This window comes from Acanthopagrus latus, chromosome 8 (genome assembly GCF_904848185.1).
Source record: "Acanthopagrus latus isolate v.2019 chromosome 8, fAcaLat1.1, whole genome shotgun sequence".
Taxonomy (NCBI): domain Eukaryota; kingdom Metazoa; phylum Chordata; class Actinopteri; order Spariformes; family Sparidae; genus Acanthopagrus; species Acanthopagrus latus.
Genome location: NC_051046.1, coordinates 15,711,984 through 15,732,002, shown reverse-complemented (window position 1 = coordinate 15,732,002; position 20,019 = coordinate 15,711,984). Strand labels below are relative to the sequence as shown.

The following is a 20,019-nucleotide window of genomic DNA, read 5'->3' as shown; positions in this document are numbered from 1 at the left end:
TATGTTGGGAAAATTAATTGGCATTCAAGGAGGAAGTAATATATGCATTGCAAAAAAAAAAACCAACAGTCTGAAAATGTTCTCATACAAAACATCAGCGAAAGGCTTCCTTCCCCTAAACAATGTGTTTCCATCTCATTCAAGTTCAGCTGCCTTACCACGCCCCACCACAGGGCATCGGCGTAGCTGGAGAAGCCCGTCTTGCCCTCCTCATCCACGGCGTCCTTCTCCGCCAAGTACACAAAGTAGGACGAAAAGATCAGGCCGAGGAAGCCAATGTACAGGGTGGTGATCAGCTCCTAAAAAACACACCAAGTTGACCAAAGATGATACTATGAAAATGTTCTTTAAATCAAACTGCAGTTTTTCGCACGTCTGTGTTGGCTTCATTTGGCTCCAGGATTGTGTCATGGCAGAAAGCGAGACAGTTTTTATCCTTTGTCCCTTACACCTATAGAGCCATGTGAGAGAAGACGTGAAATAGGACCACAGTTCTGTCAACTCAGCTAAAGACCTCCAAAAAGTCACCTGGCTGTTCCAATGCTGGCTTAAGACATACTCTCAATGATTAACAATTGAATCAGCACTAGTCTTTTAAAGGCCTTGTAGGACAAGTTCACTTACATTCAGGAAACCAGAGAAAGAATGTGTAACCATTGTCTTCTATGCGATATAGTACATTTATAGTACATACAGTGTCTATTAAGGTAAAGAAAACAGCAAATTGGGGAAAAATGTTCAAACTTCTAAACTGTTCCCTGTCTTGAGGATGTCATACATTAATCTGCAGGCAAATGTAGATCCTGCTGAATGATACTGATTCTGAGCACACATCCTAACCTGCTTAGTCTGTTCATTTCCACCTTATTGACACTGCTAAAGGCATTTCCACTAAACAGAGCACATCATTTGATAAAGTGGTCATCTGACAACAGGAGGATGGCAACAAATCAAATTAGGCTCATCTTGGACTCATCTTACATGTATTTTCTTGATCTTTGCACACAATCCTCTCTGATGAGTCCTGTTCTTGTTATGCATCAAAGAGACGTGAATGTCAGACTCGACTATAACCAAAGAACACAGTCTTCTTCAGGGGATTAAGAAAAGAACATTATATCCTCTGGCTTCATTGTGTATCAGCCTGAGAAAATGCTACAACAAGGGTCCGAGGACACTGTGAAAAAAAGAGTTGAGAAAATCTCGATGATCTCTTTTCTTCTCCTTATAAAGTCAGGTTAGTTGTGGCTTATTTCTACACATGTGTGCATGTATTTCTGACTGCGCATATGGGACTTGTTGTAATAAGCAGTAAATTGACCAGGAAGGCGAGCTGAAGTCTGCGCACTCAACCTAGTATAGTGGAACCTACAGCAAAGTGATGAAACAGGATAATGGCTTTGTTAAACTCATCTAATCGGTCTGATATTTATGGCCCATTTTTGCCAGTTGAAGTAAATTAGTGGATAAAAAATTATCTACATCCTCATGGTAAATTAGAATTATGTGTTAAAAAAGGTTTAAATAATAAAATAAACATCAAAATTATTGAAAATGTTGAGATTTTATCTCGCAAATCTGACTTTTATCTCAAAATTTTGACTTTTTGTCTGATAATTACAACTTAACATTTTTTGTAAGAAAGATTAGTGTTCATATTCTTTTTGTCTTTAAGCTTGCGATCCATACCAACACTGATTTAGCAGCATTAGCTTTAATACTTTCATCCTACCTGTCGATGAATGAAGACTACAGATCCCAGGAGCCTCCACGTTCCTCCCTGTCGGTCCACGTGGAGCATGCGCAGGATTTGGAGGAAACGGATGCCCCTGCAAAACAATACACCGCCCCATCCGTCTCATTATAATATGATCCCTGTCCAGCTACTGGTAAACAATAAATTGCATGAACAAAGCAGTTGCTCTACCTGATGGCGGATGTTGCAAACACTTGGCCATTGGACCCAACACCGAGCACAATGATTGAGGCAATGACCACAATCAAATCTGATAGAGAGAGAGATTAAGAGAGACCGACTGCAGTCACTTCAGTTTCAATGAAACCTTGCGCCACATAAAGCCTTACGTTGCTTTAATGATCAAAGCTGCTGATATACAAGAACAATTCATGACATCCGTTGTATTAAATGGGAGCAAAGGAAAATGCCAGGTGCACCTATGATTGATATGGGCTTCCTGATAAAGCGGAGGCGTCCTTTGATGCCTGCATATTTGCTGCGGCAGCCTGCCGACCACAGCCGGACCACATACTCTGTGCCAAAGAACAGCACCAGCACAATCTCCTGTGGAGCACAATGCAAAACACAGAGCAAGGGTTACATGAATCCATTGGTACTGAGACTATCATTGTGAAACACATATGAGGGGATGTGGAAGTAGATAAGCTATCATTTTTAAACACATTGATAACACTAGGCCATGCATTAAGGCTAATCTAAAAGCATTAAGGCCATTATAATCAATCACCGAGATTTTACGATATAATATGAGTGGGTAATGACAGGTGTGTGAGACAGAGAAAGAAAGACGCTGAGGTGGTCTAGTACCGAGATCACCCAACCAACCAGGTGGAAAGATGGAGGCTGATAACATGGCTGATGACAGCTCACATTGAGACAGGGTCAATGGCTAAGTGATTGAAGCCACGGGGGGGGGAGATGCCATCACACTGCCGCCTGACAGATAAAAAAGCTAAATAATAAACCTGGGTGTTGAGAAGTGTTTACATTTACAAACCTTTCTGCAGCACTAGAAGATGACTTATGTGTAACGGCATATCTCTTAAGGTTGCTGTTTTCAAAATCGTGTTCCAATATATTGCCTTTGTGCATTTGTTTCTCTATTATGTGCATACACGTGCACCTCTGTGAATTCATTAACCCCCGTCTGATGGGGATCGTGTTCCTGGCCACCGTGTATGCATAATATTTAGCCACCATACTGTCTGTTAAAACCGTAAGGCCATGTGGGTGGCCACCTCGCTGATTGCTTGAACTGGCTGCTCCCTGACCACCCCTTGTATGAAACTTAATACCATGAGCCCTGTGCTGCAATAACACAGCACCACAGAGCCCCAAAACAATGACCTGTCAGTCAAAGCAGACACTGTTCTGGCTGGCAAAAGCGTCGCTCTCGGATGAGAACATAGAGAAAACTCACTGATGTGTACATTTAGCGATACTTCCGCAACAATACAATGCAAAACAACCTTTTTATAATACCAAGGCCTCGATCAGGGTCATCATATTGATGGTGCAGACAGACCGTTTTTTGCTGCTTTCAAAACAATCAGTTTGCCCACTTTCATTAATTAACCTTGTTTACAGCTTTAGATTTTGCGCTTGAGTTGTCTGGCCTGGGATCCCTATACGCTTTATTCATCTCCATGAATTGCTCATTTTCTGTCACTGAGTTAAAGACAAAGAGAGAGGAAGATAAAGAGGCCTAACAGGAGACAGAGACAGGCAGAAATGGTTCAGTAAATCTCTATAACATAGCCTGATAATCAGACTGAATTACCATTTGGTTTCACTACATTCATTCAGATCTGAATCGCTGAACAAATCGAAGATCTGGGCAGGCATTCAGAAGCCTGGAACCAAGTTATCTATAACATCCATTCCAGTTGAACTTGACCAGCCAGCCATAGCCTTATTGTTTGTGTAGGAAAGTGACAGACTATGTTTCAAGTCCCTCTTGCTGGGTCTGTATAACACTGTATAATTCTTTGTGAAGGGTGTTAATTGTGCCAGCGGATGAGGTTCTATCTGCACAAATGTTTCATGTTCTTTATATTTTGGACTAAAATAAAGCTGTAAACTACACCGACAAACATTGCAACATATATACAAAACCTCTGGTGTTTTATATTTTATAACTGGGTTAATGACGTTATTAGCGTTCATTAAAATTTTCACACAGTCAGAACAAAACATCAGCACAAAAAACACCAAACGCCCAACATCAATTCATCAAGTTTAGTAATTATGACATCTGGGTAACATTTGAACGTCAAAGGCACACATGAATTTGGGGAATTTGAAGGGATTAGTCGTAATAATTCCATAAAATGGGTCATCCAGATGTTGGGTGTTTTTGTGTGTGCATCAGAAACTGGCAGCTACATGTTTACTGAAAACAGCCGCCTGTTGGCACAGCCATAATCTCGTCACGCCAGACAAGGATGAAGCTCACTGAAAGAGCTGCTTGGGAATTACGGTGTCAGACGAAAATGTGATTAGATTGCTTCATCCGTGTGTGCCACTATAAGAAAAAGGTGCACGCATACGCACACACACACACACACACACACACACACACACACAAAGTCACACGGAAGCTTTACAAATCTTTTGAAACTCATGGATGGCACACAATCCCAAAGTTACTAACAAGTTATTGACATTGGCTTTCAGATGATAGTGTCAGTCACACTTGATTTGCATGTGCTGTCAGAGGTGTCGTGGTTAATAAATCACATTTACAGACATACAGATAAACATTTTTACTCAGATATTTAAGATGTGACTGATAATCATATGACATTCATATAATTTTTATATCACATTTGGTAACAAATGAATCACTTGTGGGAGCAATGACCGGTTCCTTACAATTAGATTTCAATATTCATGATATTAGTTGTAGCCTAATGGTGCCAATCAACAAAAGGTCATCTATAATATTCGGCACATTGCATTGTGGGGTTGTTAAAAGAAAAGAATGTACATGCCATGGACACAACTATTTTCGTTCCATTGTGGAACTTTGGATACATTTCCTCACCCAGAATCTGGACGCTTAATGTTGGACAGTAAATGTAGAGCATAATACAACCCTGATTCCAAAGGAGTTAAGATGTTGTGTAAAACATCAAACAGAATGTGACTATTTGCAAATGTTCTCATGATGCTGAATTGAAAACAGCAAAAAAGACAATACATGTATATTCAATGTTTTCACCTTCCTTATCTCATTGATTTTTGATAAAACATGATTCAACATGTCCTGAACAACTTGGGAAATGGGGCAACAACAGACTGGGAAAGATGTGGAATGCTTCAACAACACCTATCTGGAACATTCCACAGGTAAACAGATCGGTGACAGTGATTACTATCAGTTGACAGTGTCGTGATTGCTATGAAAGAGGCATCCTTAACAGGCTCAGTCATTCACAAGATGGGATGGGACGAGGATCAGCACTTTGTTAAACACATAATTGCATAACCGACATTACTACATGACCTCGGGAACTAAAATCGTTGTCGGTAAACACGGCATGTTTGCAGATGATTGCATTATGTTTATATTCAAGTTTTAAACAGTGTCCCAACGTTTTGGCCTTGTGGCCGTATTGCGTTATAGTAGATATATAGATTAATGGGGGCATTCTCTGCACTTGCCCTATGTGTTATGGCTGTGTTGTGATTATTGATTTGTAATTTAGTTGAACTTAGTCTTTCTACGATCAGATGTCTGGAGCAAATTAACTGTTGGATTACAGCCGGGATAACTGTTGTGCAGTTTACTCTTTCTGCCCTTCCTGACCTGAAGCACAGCGAAACTTATTTGACAGCTAGTGTATACTTTTTTTAATCCAGTTTCCAGTTTCAAAAATAAATTTGGTCTAAAATTGGTCTACAGGATCTTTTTCACCAATATTGAATTCATACTTTCACATTTGCTTGCACACATTGTCAGCATGTTTAGTCTGCTTACACGTATTGAGGGTAGAAGAATAGTTGAGTAAAATGTGTTATAACCTTTAAACGTGCACTGAATGAGCCCTGGGTAAAAGAGAGGATGAAGAGATCCATGCGACACATGTGTGCATGTGTGTGTGACTGTGTGTGTGCATGCTTCTGTGCCTCCTGCCCAGCCTGGCTAGCTTTACTTTGGCAGCTGCCCTGAAGGCCAAATATCCTCAAGGACTAATGTCCCCTCAGCCTTCCAAAACAAGCAGCCTGTGATTCACGCATGTCAGCTAACCCTGAACTTTCTAAGTATAGCTACTACCGCCACTATATGCCACCATGACACCACTAGCGGAGCTCCAGCCCCTCAAACACTCACACACGTATGCTGGCACACAAGATAAGGTATTATCTTATCTCACAATTAATGTTGAACTAAAACCACGCATTACAAATACACAAGCACACAGCCAGGTGTGCAAATAAGCAGAGGCTGACAATTACAGACTAAAACTAACCATAGTTTGTGTGTAGAAAATTCTTATTTCTCTATATGTCTTAAAATGATTACTACTACTGGCCTCTTGAGTAATGTAAGCTACACAAAAAAAGGTGGATGGAGGCGAGACAGAGCGAGAGAAAGAGGGCTGTGGATAACGATAGAGACTATTTGGCTCTTCCTGGGTAAAAATAAATGAATAACTGTGACAGTAGGTCTTCAAAGGACACTGGCCAAAAGTTTACAGAACACAGTGTCCACTCTGTCCTCTGTTTGCCCCCGGGACTCAGGAGGTGGTACATGTGTGTATTTTGTGATTGTGTGTGTGTGTGTGTCTGTGTGTGTGTGTGTGTCTGTGCCTGTCTATGTACATGCAGCCTTTGTGTAAATGTCTGTGTAAACTGTGCGCGGGTGCGCAGTAGCTACGTGTGTATATATATTCACAGTGTGCCAGCGAGAGACAGATGATGCAAGCTCTTTGTGGAGTTTCCAAACAGCAGCCATAATTTTCTCTACCTGTTGCAAGCCCTGGATTTATTGCATCATTTAGCAGCCTTAACAGCCTAATAAGCCACAAAAAAAAGCCAATCTAACAGCAAGTAGCAGCAAGTGCAGTCTGTGTGGAGCCAAATGATTCTGCATAACTAGAGTCACCCCAGTAGATTTTAAAAAAATAAAAATAAAAAAAACAGCAGTCACATAGTATAAAACCTGCATTATGTACACAATTTAAAAGGGCTTTGGATGAAAGCAATACAAGCTGGCAGGTGTTGTGCAACCGTATCTGCAATAAGAGAAAGTGATTAGTCTTCTTGAGTTGTGTAACATCTTTGTGATGAGGTGTAAGATGGCGGGTAGAAACCCCTCTCACCCAAGATCTTCTGTCTCCATCATGTGGACATAGATGAGTACTGCAGTGCAGCAATAAGAGCTTTGGATGAGCCATCTGTCAGCCCTTTCATTCAGTCTCTCTAATGAAATATATGATAAATGTGGCAATATAGAGAAGGTATTGTTACACAAAAACTAAAGACTTAATTTCAAGAATGCATCACTGAATTAATTTTCTCAATATATAACCCCCTCATCAACAGATTTGTGTGCCAGCATGTGGGCTGATACTATTTAAATGTGTATATGATCTATTCAGTCTATCAAGTTCTGTTAGTACATAGAAAGTACTCACCATCCAGAAGAGGGTTCCTGTAGCAAACTCTGCATATTGCTCTATAGTGGACAGGACACTGAAGATAAGACACACCAGGACCATAAGGAAGCTGTAGGGAGTGAAAAACACATTCATCACCACATCATCACACTGTCCCAGTAATAACACAATACATTTAAAAACATATTTATGTATATAATGATTGTCTTAAGAATCTGACCTTCACTTAACCGTCTGTCCTTCTTATTTACACCCTATTCATTAAAAAAAAAAAAAAAAAAGGATCAGTAGGCTAGAGCAATATCCAAATATTACCCCGCCCAAATATATATATATACTAAGTAAGGCAAAGACGACATGTACTCTCATTCAGGTCCCTTGGCTTGCCATTTTCTCCCACTTTAAACCCGAAATATTACCAAACTGGTGAGCTGGCATTCTTCTTAGAATGTCTGTATGTTACAGCACCATGTGCAAGGCCAACTGTCTGCAACCAACCAGCACCAAGCCCGGTCTCATTCCCACTGATGCATGCTGCCGCAAAAGCTCAGTTTACATTTTCTTTTCTTTTTTTTCTTTTAAATAAAAGCCCCAAGATGCCATAACAACTGTTCGATTCTCAATATTGTAAAAAATCTGGCATATGACTGCAAATAAAGTAATATTTGATAATATCTAATATCAGACAAAACCTCAGGATCAGTCAAACACCTTATGTTTCCTCAGAAGGAAATTGGTTGCACAGTAAAATAATGAAACAGAAGCAAACACAAATTAAAATCACATTAACTTAATTTATGAATACAAACATAAACAAAATATTAAGATTTAGATCATGGATAGATATGCAAGCTTAAATGACCTTCTGCAGACGAGAACCCCCCTTCTGAGTACATTACATTTAGTTTTATAAAGATGCACACCAACATAGATTTATCAGTTGTGCTACATGATAAAAGAAACACGCTGATGATTTGCCCCACAAAGACTGCAAGGTGCCTTTTCTCTCCGTTTCCTCTTTGTCATCAATCTGCTTGTATTAACAGCTGACAGAATGTTTCCACGTCTCTTAGCAACAGTGAAACATTCCGACGAGTGGGTCCATCTGTCAGTGTACATACATAGTCTACAAATATAGCCTTGCGGGTTGAACATCCACTACAAGCAACACCTAGATGAAGGTAAAGGGGGGGGGGTGCAGAGGAAGGAGAGAGAGGTGGACAGAGGGGAAGATGGGATAAAAGTGAGCGTAATGGCAGAGAGCAAAGCAGGGCTGCAAGTACTTTCAGTATCATCATCAGTCGTCAATTGATTTACTGTATCTCGTCAGAATAAGTGAAAATATCCCTAATATTTCTCGGAGCCCGAGGTGACACATTACATTTCAGGGATAATCAGTTTACTACCAGAGATGAGACAGAAAACAGGCAAATCCCCTCATTGGAGATATACCGGTTAGATGCAGATTAAAAACCTACAACTCGTCTGCTTAATTAATCAACCCACTGTTTCAGCTGTGGAGGAAAAATCAAGAAAACAGCAGAGGAGAAGCGGTTGGAGGAGGAGGTGAAAATATCTTGCTGCCTGACAGCTGTCAGTGGAGTACAGATTTGGATTTAGAAACATACAATCACAACAACAATGAACCTAAATCAGTTTATGAGCATTAGAAAATCTGGGATTATTTGATGCCAACTCAAAATATATTTTTTTGCATTTCATTTCCTTGGTTGACTCTTAATCTTAGTGCTACATTTTTCTTTTAAAAACAATCATCACTCATATTTACTCACACTTTTAATACTTTGGTACTGAGTGTTTTATTGGGTAACTATACATTTCTTTTGAGAGGTTCTCTGTCTGTAAACTGCATTTGTGTACACAACTGTGCTATCCTCAGACTTTCAAAATTTCCAATAAGGCACACGAGGGGCTTTGCTTGGTCTTCCCTGACCCCGCAGGATTATAAATCAGACTCAGTCGTGTGCATTTTCACCCTGTCAGAAATAATCCTTGGAACACATCTTTTAAGTGCTTTTACATGACACAGTAAGAGTGTTTACATGCACCATAATGGCCAAGCGCGCATTCAGAAACACACAGAAAAGGGTGCATTATGATAGATGCTGTGAACTACAAGCAGGATTACATGCCATATGCTGGAGGGGTTATGTAAGTATCTGTTGTTTATCATTATTCATGTAACATCCTGTACAAAACGATGCACAAATGTATATACACCCACATAAAAAAAGCTGAATTCCCTGAGGCCATGATATTTCTTTCTTAATTCTTCGAGTATTCCCAGAAGCATATCACTAGATCAGACATGTGAGCCACAGCTATACATTGACCACCCATATCACTCCATTCATTTAAAGAAAAGAGGGAGAAGGTGTGCGTTGTGGCAGAGATTAGTCTCATCTCTGTCCTCTCAGGTGGTAGAATGAGCGACAAAGTTGGGTGATGGAGGGTAAGACTCCTAAAGAAGGATCCCCCCCTTACACAAAGACTGTGACACATTGGCCAGATGGGACAGTGATTTTACTCAGGATTACTGCTAAACACCACACTAAAACACACACATATAGACACACACACACACACACATACACACACTCTTGTACACAGTCTCTTCCTCCCTCTGTTGGATTCTGCTTAAAACAGAGACACGAGCGACACGCAAAAGCACTGGAGCATGAGAACATACTGTTCTGAGTGTCTGACTGGACCCATAAGGAAGCCAGTCACGAACAGGGAGGGTGAGCTGAGGTGATATCATCCCCTCTGATTTACTGCCAGGTGACAAAAGACAAATGTGACAAATGTGCGGCAAAGAGACTCAATTTAGCGTGGCACGATGATGCTATTTTGATCTTCTCTTTGCTTCACAATACTGGACAAGATGTCCTGTGTTTGTTTGCATGACCGTCCAGCCTCCAACTAAATCGACAAGTCACAACTTGAAATGCTCAGGTGACAGTTTGTGGAAGGATGCTGTAGTGTCTTCGGACTTAAGGAAGACAGTTACAAATAGGATCAGGTTGCACAAATGAAGAATGATTCAGTTGTATCAAAGCAGTCTTAAACACAAGGCCTTCTAAAAAAAAAACAACATATATATATGAATATATAAGGCATGAAAACATAATACCCCATGAAACAAAAAAATTAGATACTTTTTGCAGATAAGAGCACAGAGCACACGTACAGGTCAAGATTCACAGGGGGATTCTCAATTAAAAACCTTTACCACTCTCTGCTTGTGATCTGGCTTGTGCAGCGATTGGCCGGTGGGAATAACAATCTCTTTAATACTTTGTTGCCAGGCTCCCAGGCACAGTGGCATCACCAGCCTTTTCGGGAAGGAAGAGACAAAACAGACAGAGCAGGTTGAGAGGAGGGCAGGTCAAGTCAACTCAAATCCCATTTCCGGTTTGTTTAAAGAAGATCATCATATAAGGATAAGCATCAATATGATGTCACAGTCATGTAGGCCACTGAAGGTCATGTAATCCGCGTGTTTTTCTTCAGCACATGAGGCTATGGGATACATTTTGTGCAGTATGTGGAGTCCAGGAGACTCCACATACTGCACCGGCAGCAGGATTTACAAGCTATGTGGCACAAGGCTACAGCCAATTCAAGGTTTTATTCCCATTTTTTTCCAAGCAAGCTCAATTAGTATATGGAACTGCAGGTAGAAAAAAAGTATGTAGTCTACAAAATATAAAATGTATTTAGTCATGTTTATATATTTATCAGGATAAGGCTGAATAAATATAAATATTAAATATAAAATATATACATATTTATCATATCAAACAAACATTAACTCCTGTTTCCACTTATTTATTGTTTTCTGGGTAAATCTCTGTCAAAATGTCAGGTTCTCATTGTACTTTGTATAGCTCTGGAACGCTAAACACTGCGTTGTGAGTGAGTTAAGGATGTCCACTGAGTGCCAGAGAGCAACGAGAGCTGAGCTTCAAAACAGGGCAGCTTTGGTTCAATTTCAGCAGCAATTTCACATCTTCACACTATCAAACAAGTCAGCAATAAGAAAAAGAACATGTTTCATTATATGGCGTTGTTTTATGGCCTAAAATTAGCAAAGCATGCTTCTACCTTGCTTGTCTGCACTGGTATTAGAGGAGTGGCATCAAGTGCAGCAACTACACCGCTGGACTTTGTTTTATATATTGGGCATCTAATGCCATCAAAGGGGTGATTGCAACACATGTGTCTGAACGTGGAAATGTCCTGCACAAATCAGCAATAACAATGTAACATTACATAGGTGCCATAGCTAGTTTGCTTATTGGCTACCAAAAGACACCAGGAAATGCAAGAATCAACTGTTCTGTCTTGGTTTTAAAAGCAAAGGCCCATCAAATATTTGATTGACAGAGAGTTCTCGTAAACCTCAAGTCTGCCTCTGAAAAACAAACTTGGTTGAAGAGCACTGTAGCCCATAGCATCTGCCCTATCGCTGTATCCCAACAAAAAAACAGGTAGGTCATAGTGGTAAGGGCAAAAGGTGGATTGGAAATGGGCCTTATATCCATTTCTTCATGATTATTATACAAAACACAAGGCCTTCCACTGATGTCAACAGGAGATGATCATTTTCAGGAACAGTGAGTAGGAAGCTGCAACATTCTGCACTGCTGTAATAAAGGAGGTCACAGCAGTTTGATGAGGTATTAAAGAAGTGTGGGATCACAGGAGATGATGTCTTCACTATCAAACAACCAACACTGCTGATGAAAATCGACCTGGCAGAAGCATTCACAGACGAGGTGATGTAAATTTGATGCAAGTTTTATTCAGTCTCCCTGGAAGTTATAGACAAGCAGCTAATAAAATGATTAGCAAAAAATGACAGATTTCTCTCTGTTTGAACATTGTAAGTACACAACTTAACAAGTTCTCGTCACTTTTAGACATTTTATTGACTCAAAGTCTGCCACCAATTTCTCTAGTTTACACATGACAGGTTCTCATAATAAACAAAACAATACAAAACACACCGCCCGTCTGGAAAATCCAAATCAAAACACATGACCCAAATGCTTTAAGGCTGGGCATTCAGTCAGGGTGTGTACAGAGAGTAACTAGTCAGGAGTGATTTAGCATTCTCCTAATGTTATATCCTGAAGCTTTCCACACTGACACCACTGGGAGGTGTTTTCTGCAGACAGGACTGGGTCACTCACAACCATTAGCCAACCTTATTTAGCCAGGCCAAAACCCCTGGGATCTGATTAAAACAAAACAGCTGGGGCTTTAGCGTAGAGTATTATTGACTGCGGATCTGTCCAGCTCCCCTAAATAAGTACAGCGTCGAGCCAAAGCAAACCTCAATCAACTGCGAAACTGAGGCAATATAAGCTTAGGACACATCAACTAAATACAGATAGCAGGGACTGTGTCATCTAAAAGTCTGGGTGGCAAGAATGTTTACTCTCAAAGATTAGTTCATGCACCTTAAAAAAATAAGTAAATAAATTAAGAACGAGCATGCAAACACACAATTTGTTTGCCCACGCAATACACCGTAATTTCCACACATGCAAACTCATTCTCGAACAAAACACGCACCCTATTGACTAAAATCTTAAAAGCTTTCAATGTGAAAAATTCAACTAGGTTTTCCAACATTACCCGGATGGCCTGTTCATCAGTGAGGATCATTAAATATACATATTGGAGTTCCATAAACACAGTCGCTATAGCCATAACAGAGTCTGACACCTTTTAATTTCAAGACAGAGTCTAAAGAAAATTAATGCTGGTGTCGGTCTACAGGTGACACAAGTAATCTATTCAAAAGGTAAATGTTAGCGCCGGGCAAAACATTACACATTTTAGCCCAACCTCTAGCCCAGCCTCCACCTGTACCTCACTTTAAAGTTTGCATCCTTGACTAGACTGACTTAACTCCCATAATGTTTGTGGCATTTGTAAAACACTGAGATTACTTTTAGCCTGAAGACCTCTATATTCTCATAAATATGCAAACAAAAAAATGACCTTGTGACTAAACAGAAAAACACCTGGCCAACAACACTAGCAAATGCGGTCAGAGACAGAGCTGCCCTCCACAACCCTCTTTACTGACCCTCCACCTCCCCATCCCGTCCATGGAAGAGCTTAGGGTGGATTACACCACATCAGCCACCAGCCACAAACATGGATATTCCATCCTGGCTTAGCCATCATCTTGTCCACCAAATACTTGGAAAATAGATATAAATCTTCTTACAGGTTGGGGGGCAAGATGAATGAACAGACAAATAGTTAGAAGGGGTGTCGTATTCAGCATTAGCCACACACAAAGCCAAAGCCTGACACCTTCAGCTTCTCAGTTAAATTTAGGTGTGTATCCACACATACAGACCAAACACTGCAAAAAGTTTCAATATCAACAGCAGAACCAGTTTGGAGAATGCACTGGCTTGATTGTAAAAATGGCACACTGGTTAGTTATTGGTAAGGTCCTACATTAGCGGGTATACAATGTTCACACATAATTAAAACCATAAGTATATTTAAATGTTTAACTAAATTGGGTAGGCAGAGGTCTAAAATGGGCATGCAAATGCATCATTTAAATATTTTTTGTTGTGTAGAAAAGAATAAAACTTTTTTTTGGCCAGGTGATAACTAACTGAAGTACATATTTGGACATTTGGACAACTCCAGGTTTGAAAGTTACATTGTGCATGCTCTTTGACTTGAGTAGAATTGTACATTATAAAATAAATGGATCTGGTCAATAAAATAATGAAAATCAATTAGAGGTCATTGATGCAACAGTAATAGATTCTGATGGTACAACTATAGTCTGAAGAAAATTCCCAGATTCACGAATAGAATGCATTTGGTTTCATAAGCAGAAGTTTTACTGTATTTTGTCCCCACAACATTTTTTGCCCCCACAACATTTTGATGCAGTACTAAAAACTGAACAAAATTTTAAAAATTAGGTCAAAGTGCAGATAGTCGATTTATCAACCACAATCCCTTTGCCGCGTAAAACGAAAATGAACAAACCTCAACTTTTGGAACCCAGGTCAATTAATACCACTAATCTGTGAAATGTATTATTGCCGCAAATTAATCAGACAAACAGATTAATCAGTCCACCTCTAAACTTAATAATTCAGTATGTTCAAAATAGTCTTTGCATTTAGAAGCATCAGATTGCTATGTGGGCTGCTCTCCTGTTGAAGTACAACAAAAGGTGACACCTGTGGCAAATAAATTTGTTCTTCTTCTCACCTTTAATGTTCATGCACATTAAAGGTGAAATAAAAAAAAATGTCATCCTCTCAGTTGCTAAGTAGCCTTTAAGAAGTATCATCATTTTATCTCACATTACACTAAGTGCCACTTTGTCAACCGCTGAACAAACTTCAAGAGAACACGGCACAACAAAACATTTCCCAGCTACTGAGAAATGGAAGTGAGCTATACAGCACACTTCACTCAGTCGGTAATCTCTGGTAAGCAGATATCCATCAGTAGGTTTCCTTTCTGCCCGTTCCACATAGATGGAGAGGATTCACTATAGTTATTTCAATAATCTGTCCAGATATAAAAACACACGACAGAATCAAGGATTCCAGACAACATCTGGCTCGCTCCATTTTCACGAGGATAAACAGGTGCAGCGCTTCTTCCACTGCAAACTGGTTGCGGCATAATGATGTTAAAAATAAAAATTAACTTGACATTTTGATCATAAATACAGTAAGTGTTAAAAAAAAATAAAAAATAAGGCTCGTTTTTAACAGTTAGCAAGCTGGTCACTGTTGTTTCTGCAGTTTTACCTCCAGCTTTATTGTCTCTGATGATTCTGTACTTCTTGTACGACTAAGTCTGCATCGGGACACGCTGTAAGAAACTGAGCTGTTAGATTTGGTGGATAAGGGGTATGGTTGTAATCTGCTTGCAGTATGAGAAGGGCATTTGGACATCGTGGAGGACATACATGTTCGTTCCCTTGGGTTATGTAAAAGACTCAGAGGGAGTGGCCCAAACGTGAAGGGGATCATTGCCTCAGGTTGTCTGTGTGAGTCTGCCGGCCATTGCGTAAGACTCTTTTCCAAACACTCTTTTCGTAGTCTGTCCCGAGTCCAAGGGATTTCTACCCACCCCGACGAGCTCTGTCGTCATTAGTGTGCCGCGTGTGAGCGTGTCTGTTTGTGTTTCAGCCTGGGGTTGGCATATTGCATTCAGTGAGTGTAAATGTCTTTATATTAACAATTCATTGTTTTCCAATATCAAGAGGAGAGAGAAAGCTCCCTGACGACAAAGTCTGTAACGGAAACTACTTAGCTTTCATTAAATTATTTATTCTTTAATCAGTTTTATATGAGAAATTCTTCATTAAATAATTATGATTTTTGTGGAGCACTTATCTAAAAACTAAGTTTACAAAGTCATTAAAAAAAAAGAAATATATATTACTAAAAAGCAAAATATTTGCCCTCTGCCAGACAATTGGAGTTTTAACGGCACTGCATGAAATCATTTTATCTGTTTGCACAACAGAAATAAAACCACAGTGAATCACACACTAATTCTTGTGATCAGTACAAGATTTCAGCTGTTACCAACTTTCATCGAAAATCATTTGAATCGGCACCAGCTTTCAATAAAATAGACTGTAAAAAAAAAAGAAAAGAAAAAGGCCTACTTAATGAATCTATGCATGCCAAAACACACACATTCAATGTGTGTTATCCCACCAACCTGTTGATTAGACAGATGTTCTAAAACAGCCAGATGGAGTGATGACAAGTGCATTTTCTGACATATGAGCCCGTGTTAGCCAATGTTTGTGTATTTCCCTTCATTCATTTATTTCTTTGTAATCCACCCACATTTGCACATCTGTGTGTGAGTGTATGTTTGGTGGATGCACGCCTGGATTGCGTGCCGGAGTACTGGCAGTTGTGTAAATGCTGCCGATCCTGGCTTCAGCATGACAAAGGCAGTGATGAATTGAGCAGCCACCTGTGCGTGTGTGCGTGTTTGTTGTTTGTCAGCGTGTGTCGCCCTAATGTAGAGCAGGCCTATTAGAGGAGACCAATTAGGACTGTCATGAGTGCTGCATACGGCCCTTTATGTCACCCCTCTCCCCTGCCAATCTCTAAAGAGGTCGGGAGAATAGATGGCCACCAGCGATAGCCATCGACAAGTAAGAGTTACTTAAAGGAGTGTCACCGGGGATCAGTCAGAAGGGTTTAATATTAAATGAAGGACAGGCTCGGGTTCGCTCTCCTCTTTGAACATCAGAGCCTCAATTACTGCTGGGACGGATTATCCGAAATACAGGGCCCACAAAACACACACATACAGAGAATCTCTGCAGTTTCCACTCACCTTCGGCCAACAAAGGTCACGTCTTAATGAGAAAGACTAATTGTACTCCACTTCGAGCGCGATTTCACACAAACAGAGGCGAAAAGTGGTCGGCATACGTGCCGTTTTCAACGACCAGACATTAGGCTGAGACTCTGTTTAAATGATCAGGTAATTTTGAAGGCAACTGAGCTAAAGAAATGTAGAGGGGGATGGATGTGTTTGGATAATGGATGATTTGGAAGGAACGGGGCCGCTCTCAAGTCTTTGAATCTGTTGCCAGAAGTTGCATAGCAGGCCGAACACTCCTGGTTATTCCTGGCCACAGCTGCCGAGCTGCTGAGTCACGTCCACAAAAAGTGAGAAACTGCGTTTTAAACTGTGAACATGTGAGCAGAAAAACAGATGACAGTAACTCAAAACTCGCCCACTCATCATTACTGTTTATCTAAGCAATGGTTCACAGACGACAGCAGTGGATGTGTTGCTCCACTTTGTATCTACGGGACGTTACAGTCCAATTTGTCCACAACACACGTCAAGTCACATTCACATTACAGGTTTATTACCTCATGGGGGCAGGTGGGGTGGAGGGGACGGTGGTAGAGTTACAGGCGAGAACGCTACCAAGCCAGTGACCACAGTTCGAGACCGCATTCAAACATTTGCAAGTGTGTAACAATTAGGTATTTTGGATAAGGGAACTTTGCATTTAAACATTGATGTGTGCCTGAATCTAACCAGACTATAAGCACAGCATAGAAATGAAAAGGTTTAACATATCCATGGTTCATAAAAAGCACGCTGCAAAAGGTCACATATTTGCACATCTGACTGGCAAAAATGACCATATGGAGCACATCTTGAAAGTTACATTTTAAAATTGACCTTTCCTCCGTTCCTCATCTGCACTGCGGGATTAGCCAAAAACAGTTCAGTGGATAACAGGCGGGAAACTAATGTGGATGCTACTCCGGTGTAAAGGCTCATTTGAACAAATTCAATCTCCTGACATGGGCCCAGGTGTACTTACACACAGCACGGTATCATGTATGACAGGCGCCTCTAAGCCAAATTCTGGATGCATACGTATCTATAGCAACAGGAGCGACTAATCCTCCTAACGACCTTCGAGATGAGTTGGTTACAGAGAGATCAGGACGCCGTGTTAGCATGTTTTTCTTCACCCAAACTACACGTCAGCATGAGGAAAATCAAACAGAGCATTGTGGTGGCTCTAAAGGTGCAGTGCAGAGAAATAACGCCTTAAAAAATAAAAAAGACATCTTTGAGTCATCCATGTTGTCATTGCCCAATGTGTAATTCAGCTGAAGCTCAGAAGAGGCCTTTCAATTGAACATCTATTATTATCAGTCATATTTTCATCTAATCTGGTCTAAATCCATGGGCTAAGGGCTTACCATGATGTCTGGGACTAAACTGTGGGATACTTCAGAGATCATAAAAGTTCCTGTCATCACATAAGGGGAGCTTTACTTTCATGTTTGCTCTTATTGTGACACTGATAATAGCTTTTTTCCCCTCACACTCATAAAGTCTTTAATTATGTAAAAAAAAAAACCTATTATGTAAAATGTTAATGTTTTCACTTTGCATCTAATGTGCTAAACAATTTTGAAATAATGTTGAAACAAGCAAATACTACAATTTTAAACATTGACTTTTTTCTTCTAGTTGTATTACTAGTATTAAGCAAGTGCTAGCCAGAGAACAAGATGTTTATGTTTAACTGTGTATGTTGATATCTAACCTATTTTCACTACATCTTCAGTTTATTTTTCAGGATATTTGAATGGATTTAATTAAACATGGCTACAAAATTTTAACGGCGATGCGTTCAGGATATACTTGATTTTGGATGTGACGTTAAATCCAGATTCTGCAGGATGGTCCTTTCCGGTCATTACACCTTGGTAAAACACTCCAACTTTATCACAGCCCAAGTATATTAACACCAACAAAGGAGAGACGGTGTTCCTATGTGTCAGTTAAACAATGACTCATGTAGGCTACATCTCAACTGTGGGTCAGCGTGTTCTCCTGGCAGGTCAAGTTAACAGCATCGTGAAGGAGGACCTCCATGTTGTATGCATGAGGTTGTTAGTTTGTTGACTGTAAGGAAGTGCCGAACAGAACAAGCTCATTCGTGCCAAAAGTGTGGTTGACCAGATAACACTGACCTGCTTCAACCACAGACAGCCTGCAGGCCTCTCCTTTTGTTACTGGGAACCAGAACCTAATACTGGAGGGAGCAGCACTAGATGTAATTAACAAGAGAGGGATGGAGCCACCTAAGGGACACCCCGCGGGTCTGTGTGGCTGAAGTCAAGACAGTCAACTAGACCATTCAGTGAATTCTGAACAGGCTTCAGAGCTGATTTAAAGGACTTTACACCTTGTGTTAAAGACATGGCTGTGCTGAAAATTAGTACACACAGATGGACCATACAGGTACTCACACAAGGAAGTGGTAGAGGAAGCATTTCAGTCCAGCAGGTCTCTCTAGGAAGTTGTAAACATCACCCTGCATGCTAGTCTTGATGTAAGGGCTCTGGAATTCCTTCTGATGGCGCAGCCAGCTCGAGCGAGGCAGAGGTGGAGGGACAGAGGTGATAGAGGGCTGGCTGTGTATGGTCCTCGGCGCTGGGTCCCTTGTGTCCGCTGGCGAACAGCAGGGGATGCCTGATCCATTATTCACCGCCGTGGGGTCCAGTTCCATTGAAACAGGAGAGTAGTGGCTTCTGTCAGGTACAGGAGCCAGTAGGGCAGAGCGAGCAGCAGAAGTGTCGCCAGCTGCAGGGTCAGCCTCCATCTCCTGCCCTAGGGCGAGTCTTGTGCTGGCATACCCATTGGGCCTGTAGCTTATGAAGGAACTCGCCATCCTGCTGCCATAGTCACGTTGCACGTGGCACGTTGTGTGAAAAGAGTGCGCTCGCCTTTCCCCCATGTTGCCTTCGCAGGATGGTCAAGTTCACAGAGGGCCAAGGGGGACCTAAGAAGTTCTGGGATGTCCTGGAGGTTGTGACCAAGATTCGGGGCAGAAGAAGGGCAGGGCCCGGCAGGATAAGATCCTAGCTAAGCATGGCTAGCTACCTGCTGCAGAGAAGAGCTCTTGCTGCTGTATCGCATGTGTGTCCATACCTGCGGTGGAAGAAGTGACATGAGTCAAGAAGATAGTATGACTGAAAGTAAGCCCTGCCCTCCACTACCAATCACTTTGTTAACTGAGCATCTGTCACA

General features: G+C 40.9%; 1 protein-coding gene across 13 annotated transcripts in view; it reads right to left on the bottom strand.

Annotated features, from left to right (window-relative positions):
• Nucleotides 1-20,019, bottom strand: part of kcnq1.2 (potassium voltage-gated channel, KQT-like subfamily, member 1.2) — a 171,653-nt gene that overhangs the window by 149,478 nt on the left and 2,156 nt on the right. For all 13 annotated transcript variants that reach the window (XR_005076581.1, XR_005076582.1, XR_005076580.1 and 10 more), the window contains exons 2-7: nucleotides 19,239-19,920; nucleotides 7,402-7,492; nucleotides 2,176-2,302; nucleotides 1,928-2,006; nucleotides 1,733-1,829; nucleotides 159-299 (exon numbers count right to left, since the gene is read on the bottom strand). Coding sequence is in view for 10 of the 13 variants with exons in the window: in XM_037107771.1 (XP_036963666.1) it covers nucleotides 159-299; nucleotides 1,733-1,829; nucleotides 1,928-2,006; nucleotides 2,176-2,302; nucleotides 7,402-7,492; nucleotides 19,239-19,726 (1,023 nt within the window). In the remaining 3 variants the exon portion in view is untranslated. The remainder of the gene's footprint in view (nucleotides 1-158; nucleotides 300-1,732; nucleotides 1,830-1,927; nucleotides 2,007-2,175; nucleotides 2,303-7,401; nucleotides 7,493-19,238; nucleotides 19,921-20,019) is intronic.